Genomic DNA, 12591 nt, shown 5'->3' on the forward strand with positions numbered 1-12591 from the left:
GCAAAAAATATTTTTTTTGGTGTGCCGCAGAATTTTAGTAATTAGCTTACATTAGTACCATGCAATGAAAAAGGTTGAAAATCACTCTTCTAACTCATTACATTTAATTTAAATAAATAAATCATATCTTCCTCTGCCAAGCTGGTTATAAACTCCTTGGAAGCATAAATCTTATGGGAACATTTCCTGTATCAACAGCCACCGTGGTGACTGGCAGAGAGTAAACAGCAGCAATGAGTGAATCAACTGATTAATAAACAAACTATATACAATAGTCATTCACATGCCTGAGCAGCTTCCACGGGATGGATGTACACCAGCGTGTGCTCGGGACCGTCCACTGACGTGTAGGAGGCACCATCTGCCGTATACACCACCTGCTGGGGCGGCCGAACCTGGTCATCGGTGTAGACGATCTGAGCCACAGTTCCGGCGTCTGGGACAAAGTGTACCTGGGGCAAAAAGCAGCAAGGATGTAGCAATTACCCCTGCAGCACAAAACCAGTCCCACAGAGATCCGTGCAGACCAAGCGGAGTACACAGCTGCGTGCCTAAAATATCCCCCATGAAGGAGGGGGATTGATACATTCGCACCTCTGCGGAGTTAATGACTGGGAGGCAGGCCAACTCATCACTCATGATCTACTGCTTACTATTAGGCCACTCATGTAAATTCCCCTTTGCCTCAAATATCCAATGCGGATATCTCTGCGGGAGCTTACGGCGGGTACTGAACTAATCCTGGAAGTAGGACTGAAGAGTCCAGGTCAATAACGTTCCCAAAATAAAAATTATTCTGTAATGTTAAAAAAATATACTCAAGACCCAAAAGCCAATTGCTGTTAACACATCATAAAAACTCCACTTTGTAACTAATCGTGCCTTTCAGCAGACACTTTAAAATAAGGTCACTCTCTCTCCTCCGAATTCTTTCACACTCCACGGCGGCACTGGAGGCACGTCAGTAAATTTTTGCTGAATCAAGGACTGTAACAGAATTCCTTGCCCGCTAGATCCACATACAGAAAGTTCTAACCAAGTACTTTGAAGGGGTTCTGGACAACTCTTTCCGTTGTCAACAGGGTAAATAATTTTCCACCTACCAAGAACGAAAGCAGAAATTGAATTTCCTAAAATGTTTTCTGAGTACTCAGCTTCAGAGGTTTTGAATTCTAGAAGGCTCGAGTTTGGCACACCGCCCGAGTCTGATATGGAAGGTACAGAAGCAGATGGCCAAGCACACTTTGGGGAGAGAAATAATTTATGTGCTGATACTAAAGTTGATCGCTCATAGTCCATGACGTACACCAAGCATAGGCTGGCATCCTTACTCCTATACTGTCTTGTCTTTGGACCTAACTTTTTTTTCTCCGATGGAGAACAGTAGGACCCAAAGATGACATAAGCTAATTTCATCCCCAGAAACCTGGAGAGCAAATGCAATCAGCACCACAGAAATAAAGCAAACTTCCACTTTTACACCAAGTGATCAGTCCTGCTTCTACATAAATTTAATTTGTCCATAAAGGTGCAGTTTATATATAGGAAGAATTAGGCTCATAAGATACTTGTGTGCACATTTAAGTGCTGCAAGATAATTTTGTGACTTTAGATTTGCCCATTTACATCAAAACCCTGCCCTGGTTTCAGTGCTTTAAAAAGCAAAAAAACATTTCCTCCTCCACTCGCTGTCCTGCTAACCCCGAGTCCCCAGCGGGGAGAAGGCAGGGTTGGGGGAGAGGGCGCATGAGGGAGGTGAGCTCTGCTGTCTGGTGACCCACGTGTGGGGGGACCCTGGCCACACAGTGCCGTAACCACATTTTCTTTTACTCTGTTCTTCAATAACCTACATTTCTGTTTATAAAGAAAATACATGGCAATATATAGCTGCATTGAAGTACCTTCAAAATGGTTTCCATGAGAACAAAACAGCATTCTCGATGGCTCTGCTAGAAGCATCTCTGGAACGTTTTTTTTTTAAGTATTCAGACTCAGACATTGAAATCATACCAGATGATCCATTTTATTCGCTGTAATATTTACTATATTGTTTAAATTAAATTATACGTGTACATCTAAAGGTTTCAATGAACGTCCTCATTTTGATATTATTGTGGTCATGTCATTCAATGAAAAATTAAATAAAAATTCCATATTTATTATAATGCTGGAAAAACTCAGGTTTGTACTGTGGTCACATACAAAAGCTGGCTCCCCCGACGCACAGCAAACATGCAGAGGGCCTGGCTTTGCCGGAAGGAGCGTGCCCAGAGCCGGCGGCTGCAAGGGCAGCGGTTTCAAAGGCCGAGATGGCAATCACCGCAGCACTGGCGTAAGTGACTAACCTCCAGAGCCATTGACTCAACGGGACAACCTTCAATCAGAGGCTTACACTCCTCATTGGAAAAGAAAGAAAAGCCACTCATTTTGTAGACATACCTTGAACTTCATTACTCGCAAAAAAACACAAAACCATATCCTAGATAACCTCAAAGTAACACACTTTCGCCCAGCCGGTGTGCTCAGTGGTTGAGTGTCGACCTATGAACCAGGAGGTCATGGTTGATTCCTGGTCAGGGCACAAGCCCAGGTTGCAGGCTTGATCCCCAGTGGGGGGCGTGCAGGAGGCAGCCGATCAATGATTCTCTCTCATCATTGATGTTTCTGTCTGTCTCTCCCTCTCCCTTCCTCTCTGAAATCAACAAAAACATTAAAAAAAAACAAAAAACACACTTTCAGCACCAATAACAAAACAACATGGACGAGTCAGGCAGATTGTGACATGAGCTGGGGAAAGCAGAGAAGCCACGGGGTGGTAGCTCAGCCCCCCTGCATCGCATGGGAACGCACAGCGGGTTCCTCACCTCCGGTTCTGCAGGTCCGCTCCCTCCCGACTACTCACTACTGTTTGGAAGCTGCTATTTGGCTGTGAGCACATGTCCCCACGCTGGAGACCCCCCTCACCTGTGTGGCGGTCTCTTCGTGTTCTGCAGCCGCGGGCCACACGTGTGAGCTCTCATCTTTGGAATCCATCCTCTCCCTGGACAGCTCACGTCGGGGTGCCTAGAGCAGCATGGGGCGGAGGGCAGTCACCTGTCTACCACGCAGGTGTTCATGAAGGACGAAGGGATGTCTCTGCGATGTGCCTGCAAAAAGAGAGAAAAGGAACCAAGGCTTTAAATAGATGAATACATTTTAATAAATTATCATTTCAACCACAAAGAGAGAAAAATAAAACTCTGTAAAAGAGAACACCTGGGCAAAAAGGTAGAAATAGAGAAAAAATTTTTATACTAATGCAATGTCTTGCATGCTGGCTATGTTCTAGGCACACATGATATAATGTTACCCTCATCAAAAATATTTAAGGTGGCCCAGCCAGCCGGTATTGCTCAGTGATTGAGCATCCACCTATGAACCAGGAGGTCACAGTTTGATTCCCAGTCAAGGCATATGCCCCAGTTGTGGGCTTGATCCCCAGTGTGAGGCATGCAGGAGGCAGCTAATCAATGATTCTCTCTGATCATTGATGTTTCTATCTCTCTCTCTCTCTCTCCCTTCCTCTCTAAAATCGATTAAAAAAATTTTTTTAAAATACTTAAGGCAGTTCTCTTAGTTCCGATTAGGAGAATGAGGTTCTAAATGCAGGTAGTGACGGTTCACACCCACGTCTGAGTGCTGCACAGCCCGAGCCCCCCTCTTCCACACCTGCTTAGACGCTGAGTTCCCGTACCACCTTCAGAAATGCACAGCAGAATAACAAAAGTTACAAAACGAGAAAAAATGGCAGGCAGAGGAGGCTAAATGTTCTGGGCCCCCATTGGGCGAGCAGAAATATAAACTTTGTTTCCCATTTGGTCAGCATAGGAGTGATGAGTGAACAAAGCCTTACCAAACATCAACCGGCACTGAGCCTACCTCTTGAAACCTTATTCTTTTCCAAAACAGGCATTTTAGGGAAATCAATCGTCCCTTTAGATCAGTGGCTCTCAACCTTCCTACTGCCGAGACCCTTTCATACAGTTCCTCATGTTGTGGTGACCCCCAATTTCATTGTTACAAACTAAACATAATTAAAGCATAGTGATTAATCACAAACACAATATGTAATTATCTATGTGTTTTCCGATGGTCTTAGGCGACCCCTGTGAAAGGGTCGTTCGACCCCCCCAAAGGGGTCGCGACCCACAGGTTGAGAACCGCTGCTTTAGATGATGATAGCATGCTGACATTTTACAAGCCCGTGGGGGTGCTGTTTAATGGGGCATTGGGGCAGCCCACCGAAGAGGCCTGTGTAGACAGGAGACGTAAATCTGCCCAGAACACCATCGAACTAAACGTAATTTCCTCCCTTGCTAGTGATGAAGGGGACCAAAGTTTTGACTTTTGGGATATTGATTTCAAACTGGTTATTAAGAAACAAAAGACTCAGAAAGGACCTTTGATGCTCTCTCTTCCTGCCTAAGAGGCTGAGATGGAAAAACCCGCTCCAGGAAAGGAATCTTGGGATGCTCGCCTTACCTAATTTGAATTAATATGGTAAATGGGAGGGCGCCAGGCAGAGGCCTCTGAGCTAGATACGCTGTGTCCTGTTGTTTCTGAGGTGCCTGCCCCGTGTACTCTGCGCTTCCTCAACTACAGCTACACTGCCTGCTCTCACATCTGAAACCTAAGACCCCGCCCAACCCCTTTCTCTCCTTTGTCCAAAAGGTCATACATACCCAATGTTGCCTGTCGTGGAAATGTTCATGCTTATGTGAATTCCCTGTACACAGGTATTAAAATGCTGATTTCCCCTGTTCATCTGTCTCTCTTCATTTGCTTATTAGCCCAGCTAGAAGTTAGCAGGTTCTTTTATCTCCCACCATGGAAACAAGCTGAGAAGCACATTCTAAGACCGCACATGCTCCAAACTCCGACCCAGATTAAGGCCCAAAGAAGAAAAAAAGAAAAGATGCAGAAATGCCCAACGTCTGGGCCTGACTCAGAAACACAGAACTGCCAAGTCCCAGCTGCGGGGGAGCCTCTGGGAGCCATGAGGAACCTGTTCCGCGTCACCTCAACACCACCATCCTCACCCCCCCACACACCCTCACCCCACTATGCTCACCCCGCAAGCACCCCGCTTGCTCTCCACCCGGGACCATGTGCATCAGCGGGTGAACGCATCAACAACGGGACAGAGGGAACTTTCTGAAGAAATGGAAAGGTTCTACATCTTGTATCTGAACTGCAGTGGTGGTTACATGGGGAATAATGTGTTCAAAGTAAAAAAAAAAACAACAACCCTCTTTAATTAAAATATGTGAATTTTATTGTGTATAAATTATCTATATTTTAATAATATAGCATAATATGCTAATTAGACCAGACAGCCAAACACCCTTCTGGACGTCCTTCCGGACGACCTTCTGCACAAAGCCAGGGCTGCGAGGGCCGAGCCCCTTGCATGAATTTTGTGCATCGGGCCTCTAGTAGCCTAATAAAGTTAGTTTTTAAAAACTCCTTACAAACAGCACTATTTAAGCAGATCTGAAAAGATATTCAGGATGAGTTATACAATATGTTCATTATACCACAACAAAGCTAGTTTTTTAAAAGGAACAAAAATATTAAGAAACACAGGAGAAAATGTCAATGATAATATAAAGACCTGCCCCTCACCCAAGTGGCTCAATTGGTTGGGTGTGGTCCCATGCACCAAGGGGTCAGGGCACAAGCCCGGGTTGGGGGCTTGCAGGAGGTAGCCAGTCAATATTCCCCCTCTCTATCTCCCTCTCCCCTCCTCTCTAAAAATCAATAAAAATATTTTTAAAAGAAATAAATATGGTACATATATACAATGGAATACTCTCTTCCTTCTCTATCTCTCTCTACCTGAACTATTTGAGAGTAAGTTGCAGATACAATGCCCTTTCACTACTAAATTCATGCTTATTTCCTAAAAATGAGGACATTTTCCCACGTAACCACAGTATTAATATCAAAATCAGGAAATTACCAGTGAAACAGTACTATTACCTAATTTACAGACCTTCTTCAAAAGTTGCCAACTGTCTTGCCCTGGCTGGTTTGGCTCAGTGGATATAGCCTTGGCCTGCGGACTGCAGGGTCCCAGGTTCAATTCCGGTCAAGGGCACATGCCTGGGTTGCGGGCTCGATCTCCAGTGGGCACTGTACAGGGGACAGCCAATCAGTGGTTCTCTCTCATCATCATTGATGTTTGTATCTCTCTCTCCCTCTCCCTTCCTTTCTGAAATGAATAAATTTTTTTTAAGTTGCCAATTATCTAATTAATGTGCTTTGCAGAGAAAGAAACAACCTCTCGTATCGCACACAGTGCACGGAGTTGTCCCGTCCGCCAGTCCCCTCTGGTCTGGAACAGGTCCCGGTCTTTCGTAGTTTTCCACGACCTTGACATTTTTGAAATGCACAGGCTATTTATTTTTCAGAATGTGTCTCAATTTGAGGCAGTCTGCCATTTCTTCATGGTCACATTCAGAAGATCTATTTTTAGCAGGAACACCACAAAAAAGATGTGTCCTTCACGTACAGGAATTTGAGAGTTTTTTCCAAGTTGGTTCATCGATTGCACAAATACTCAAGTGCATACTACGCCAGGCACTGGATGTGATGAGGATGAAGGCAGGCTTATCCCACGCACTAAAGAAAAGTACAAGCCCAGAGTGCTTTTCTGTATTTGTTTCAGTGCCTAGAAAGGTGCTTACTGTTGCTTTCATTTTAATCTTATTTATATCTTTTTAAATAGGGAGTAAATTCAACCGACTCAAAATTCAAAAAGCACAAAAAGCTATGTACAGTAGACAATCTCCCTACCTAGAATCCCCTAGCAACTCTTCAGAAGCACCTTGTAGCATCAATTTCCTGTCTATTCTTCCAAAGATATCTTATGCATATACAACCCAAAACATATACAACAGGGTGTCCCAAAAAATGCATACACACTTTAACAGCTGATAGCTGAAATTTGAAAATGCAATGTATTTTAATCAACAATGCCTTTATAATTATTTAAAGTGTATGTATACATTTTTGGGGATACCCTTCATACTCTTTGCCACTCCAACCACATACAGCAAATAATATTGATTCTATACAAAGTGGCATCTCTTCTATACCTTGTTTATTCCACATAATACCATACTTTTTACATTGTTCCTCATCCATACAGCATTTCCTCATTCTTTTTTTTTTTAATGTTTTTATTGATTTCAGAGACAGGAAGGGAGAGGGAGAGAGGGACAGAAACATCAATGATGAGAGAGAATCATTGATCGGCCGCCTCCTGCACGCCCCCTACTGGGGATTGAGCTTGCAACCTTGGGCATGTACGCTGACCAGGAATGGAACTGTGACCTCCTGGTTCATGGTTGAACCAGTATGGCTCAACCACTGAGCCACACCAGCTGGATCCTCATTCTTTATTATAGCTGCATCATCTCATTATAAGAATATATAATAACTTATTTAATCAATCTCATGTTGATAAACATTTAGGTTATTTCTAATCTTTTGCTATTACAAGCAACGCTGTGATGAACAACTTTGGACATATATCGTTTTACACGTTAGTATCTTGAATTCTTTTGGTCTCTGAGGGAAGACACTGAATCAGTTAAGTGGCTGTATGGCTGTTAAATCATTATTCGTTTCTGAATGAATTCCAACACTGGAGCTCATCTTCCCCTCCTCCCCACCCCCAAGCACGAGGGCCCTGAGGATACACAGGGCAAGGGCTCAGTGGAGAGGCAGCAGTTAGTTCAAGAGGAATCGTGGTTAAGAGCCTGGACTCTGACCTGGATTTGGGTAGCAATTCTCAGACTTAACCGACCTTGGGCAAAACACAGAAGTTCCCTAAATTCCTCTTCCTTTCCTGTAAAATGGGGACCATAGGTTATTGAGAGAATGACATGAAATAATACATGTGAAATGCTTAGCACGGTGCCCGCTATAAAATAAATACTCACGCCAAACCGGTTTGGCTCAGTGGATAGAGCGTCGGCCTGTGGACTGAAAGGTCCCAGGTTCGATTCCGGTCAAGGGCATGTACCTTGGTTGCAGGCACATCCCCAGTAGGAGGTGTGCAGGAGGCAGCTGGTCGATGTTTCTCTCTCATCGATGTTTCTAACTCTCTATCCCTCTCCCTTCCTCTCTGTAAAAAATCAATAAAATATATTTAAAAAAAATAAAAATAAAAATAAAAATAAAATAAATACTCACAAATTAGCTTTTTTTAAAAAGATATTCAATCATATTGCATTTTTCTGACTAATGGCCTGCCTCCCCATCTCAACTCTAAGTTCTTTCAGGGCAAGGAATGTGTTTGCTCACGACAGTAACTTTAGACCTGGCATGGGACAGGTGTACGGAGTGGTTTAAAGGTATCACCATGCGCAGTGGGAGAGAGAAGAGGCCACCCAATCCCAGCCACAGCCTTCAGGGATGACTTCTCCGAGAAGGTGAAACTTAAGGATGAATGGGAGCAAGTAAGCAGAAATGGGAAGGGGCAGACTGAAATATCTTTGTTCTAATTCTACCAAAATAAGGAAGCAGATACGTGACATAAAATTCCATCAGGCAAGGAAAAGGAGAAATAAGTACCTAGCAGATGTGGAGCAGAACAGAACAGTTCATATATGCATAGGAAACTCTGTCAGTAAAATTTAGCAATCAATTTTGCCCACAATTTTGCCAAAAAAAAAAAAAAACTGCCCACAACAGCAGTTCCCAGTAATTTTAGAATACTGTTAGCAAATAAGGAAGCCTAAGATGGTGAAACCCTTTAATTCAAGAAGTGTCTAGAATCCAAAACAGAGACACAGCATACGCAGTTAGTAGTTCCTGTTCTTTAAGACATAGTTATAGGGCCTACTGAGCTTCTGTAACTACTAAACTAAAACACCAGCATGGCAGTCTGCAATTATTGTTTAAAAATTTGTTCAAGAAAACTGAATTCTAAACATGGCTCCACACTAAGTAATTCATTTAAAATCCTCTAGCATCAGTGTCCTCATTTGCAAAATAAGAACATAAAATGCTTTCTAACGCCTATCCTAGCCTTAAGCTCAGACGGTAAGCAGTAAAGTAGAAAATCTGCAGAATCTGAATTGAATCCTGGCTTCCAGACTGTCTCTACTGCTCACCAGTCATATAACCTTGGCCAAATCACTTAAGCTCTCAATATCACCACATGTAAAATGGAGATAATAATGGCCTCCTAGAGTTATGGTGCGGGTTCCATGATATATGTGAAAATGCTAGGTACAAGATCTGGCATATAGTGGTGCACAAAGACATCAATGTTTATATTTTACAGATGAGCTTATAATAGGTTCAGAATTTTCAAAACATTTCATATTTTTAAAACCTAGCAATGTGTCAAATAACAAATGCCCTGGACATGAACTTCCTTTATAGTAAGGCTTGCCATATTTGTTTTCCCTTTTAACGACACAATTTATAAAACCCTGTGGATCTTTGTTTTTCCATCTGTGATTTTTATTATTTTATTTTTCAATTACAGTTGACATTCAGTATTGTTTTATACTGGTTTCAGGTGCAAAGGAGCCCTGTTGATCAGGATTTAGAGGAGATGGGAGATAGCATCTGGGAGCTACCTCAGCGCTGTCCACCAGGCCGGTGCTGACGGGCCCTGCTAACTAGGGATACACTTCCTCCAACTGCTCACCCTGTTGCCTCTTCTGCAGACCTGAAAGAACTAGAGAACCAAACTATGCGTTGTCTAGAAAATGGTCACCCACATTCCGTTCTTTCACCCATTGTCCAAAATGTTACAGACTATTTCCAAGAAGAGAAGGTCATGCTTGCCTTCTATCCTCTCTAATGACTTTATTCAACAAATATTTATTAAGAAACTTAGCATATGTCAGGTACTGTTCTAGACCCTTAAAAAAACATCAGTGTATCAGAAAAAAAAAGATACTTGCCTTCTAGAAGCTTCGAGTCTAGTTATTTTTTTCTTGAATAGTGTTGTACAATTGAAAGCATGAGCTTTAGAAACAGAGCTGTCTGGATTCTACGCTTCCAGACCTACCAAGTGCTTAATGGGTGCGATGTCAGTAAGCCACAAACTGAGCCTGGATATCCTCATTTGAAAATCTCAATTGTCGCCCTAGCCGGTTTGGCTCAGTGGATAGAACGCTGGCCTGCAGACTGAAGGGTCACGAGTTTGATTCCAGTCAAGGACACATGCCCGGGTTGTGGGCTCTATCCCCAGTAGGGGGCGTGCAGGAGGCAGCCGATCAATGATTCTCTCTCATCATTGATGTTTCTATCTCTCTCCCTCTCCTTTCCTCTCTCTGAAATCAATAAAAATATATTTTAAAAAGAAAAAGAAAATCTTAATTGCCCAGGCTGATGGCTGTAAGAATAAACAATCTGGCCCTAGCCGGTTAGGCTCAGTGGATAGAGCATCGGCCTGTGGACTGAAGGGTCCCGGGTTCGATTCCCGGTCAGGGCACATGCCCAGGTTGTGGGCTCAATCCCCGGTACTTCTAAACATTTTAGAGCTTGATGGGACAAACACATTTTATGTTTAATTTTAGCATGAACTACAACGCCCCTCTGCCCTTGAGCTGCATTCCTACATGCAGTGAAGTGGGTATGTTAGAGCCACACACCTGGATTCCAATCCTGGCTCCACCCCTGACTTACCAGATGACCTTGCCCAAATTACCGAACTGATCTATGACTCCATGTCATCATCTGAATATGGTGACAAGAATGGGCTGTACTTTAGAGTTGTAAAGAGGATTAAATGATGCCCTGACTGGTTTGGCTCAGTGGATGGAGCATCAGCCTGCGGACTGAAGGGTCCCAGGTTCGATTCCAGTCAAGGGCATGTATCTTGGTTGCGGGCACATCCCCAGTAGGGGGTGTGCAGGAGGCAGCTGATCGATGTTTCTCATCGATATTTCTGACTCTCTATCCCTCTCCCTTCCTCTCTATAAAAAATCAATAAAATATATTTTTCAAAAAAAGAGGATTAAATGAGTTAATATTTTCAAAGTGCTTGAACAGAATCTACATTATGATGAGCATTTTATATGGTAAATGAAAAAATGATATGGGTCAATTCTGAGTCACAAATTTAAAATGGTAGAGCAAGAAGAAACTAACTAGTGGGAGGGGAGAAGGGAGTGTAAAAGGAAAGAGAAGAAAAGAGGAATTTAATGAAGAAACAGAAGGAGAGAGAGTATTCTAGAACATAAGATTGGAAGGAAATGAGGTCGGAGGACAAAAGGAATAGAGTGGGGGAGTCTAAGAAAGCAAGAACTAAACAAGCACAAGAGGAGTGAGGGGGAGAAGGGAGAGAATAAGAGTAAAATTAATGGGAAAAATGAAATAGATCGCTCCAAGCTAACTGGATCAGAATTGGAAGTACAGGTAGAACAATCTACAAGACTATTCTCATCAGAAAGATTTCCCAGGTAAATAAACTCAACAGTTACAGTTGGGGTTTGGGAAGGGGACACCTGTTAGGCTCCCATGATGATGGGACTCTCTCATCATTGAAGTTTCTACCTCTCTCTCCCTCCCCCTTCCTCTCTGAAATCAATACATATATGTATTTTTTTAAAAACGGTTAAATGGTAAATTTTATTGTATGCATATTTTACCACAATAACAAATTTTTACATTAAAACATGCTGTAGATGACCCCCTCGTAGTAACCGCCAGCCCACCCCACCAGGGTGGAGATGGGACTTCACTGGTCCCTTTCCCATTGCAATTACCAATAAACCCCATGGCCACACAGATCCCCTATTCTTCACATTCACAAAGAACCCTGACCTCCACTGGTCCTTCCTCTGCCCAGCCAAATAAACCTGTGCTGTCCCTGTCATTACTGCCATCACTTCCAGCTCAGGTCAAATGAGCTAATCTCTAACACACCCACTCCCGGAATTCCTGAGAGCCAATCAACTGGTCTTGTAGCAGGGTAGCTACCATATAAAGCATCCTACTATGTGCCATTTAGCACATAGTAGGTGAACAATAAATAGCAGCGATTGCTATTACTTCCAATGTCCTGTCAGACCTCAGTTTCATTCTTCCCACTTCTTAGGTACAAATACCTCACCCACGTAAGTTATCTCTAAGACTCTGGGGGACGGGGGAGTAGAGGGGACAAAGACAGGAGGACATGAAGGAAGGTCTTAGTCCAATTCACTTTCCAGTTAAAGGCCCAGTCACCACAGGCTGCCCTGTGGACCTATTTCAACTGCTCCTTTCCCCCCACCTCCCAGTTCCTAACTCACAAACTCTCAGGCTCTGGTTCTGGGTTTACTTCCTGGATCTCTGACTCCAGACCTGATCCATTTTGGGTTTCACTCCACACTTTTTAGTGCAAGGCTTGGGAAACTCCCGATCCCACTGGCCGTAGAACCTACCACGGAGCACAGTCCTCTGGTTCTGGCACTGAGCCCCTTGGGTGGACGAGGGAAGACAATGAGGGCCAGTCGCCGGGGCAGGATATGCAGTAGCTAACATGTAGTGGGTGCCTACCGCGTGCCAGACACTGGGTCCAATTAACACTTACCATTTAAT

At 43.4% G+C, this 12591-nt stretch overlaps 1 protein-coding gene across 1 annotated transcript in view; it reads right to left on the reverse strand.

Annotated features, from left to right (window-relative positions):
- The window catches only part of PRDM10 (PR/SET domain 10), a 79526-nt gene that overhangs the window by 46159 nt on the left and 20776 nt on the right, over positions 1-12591 (reverse strand). The window contains exons 2-3 of the mRNA XM_006098874.3: positions 2965-3146; positions 288-452 (exon numbers count right to left, since the gene is read on the reverse strand). Of these exons, the coding sequence (XP_006098936.1) occupies positions 288-452; positions 2965-3033 (234 nt within the window). The 5' untranslated portion in view covers positions 3034-3146. The remainder of the gene's footprint in view (positions 1-287; positions 453-2964; positions 3147-12591) is intronic.

The sequence above is a fragment of the Myotis lucifugus genome, unplaced genomic scaffold (assembly GCF_000147115.1).
Source record: "Myotis lucifugus unplaced genomic scaffold, Myoluc2.0 scaffold_250, whole genome shotgun sequence".
In the NCBI taxonomy this organism is placed as follows: domain Eukaryota; kingdom Metazoa; phylum Chordata; class Mammalia; order Chiroptera; family Vespertilionidae; genus Myotis; species Myotis lucifugus.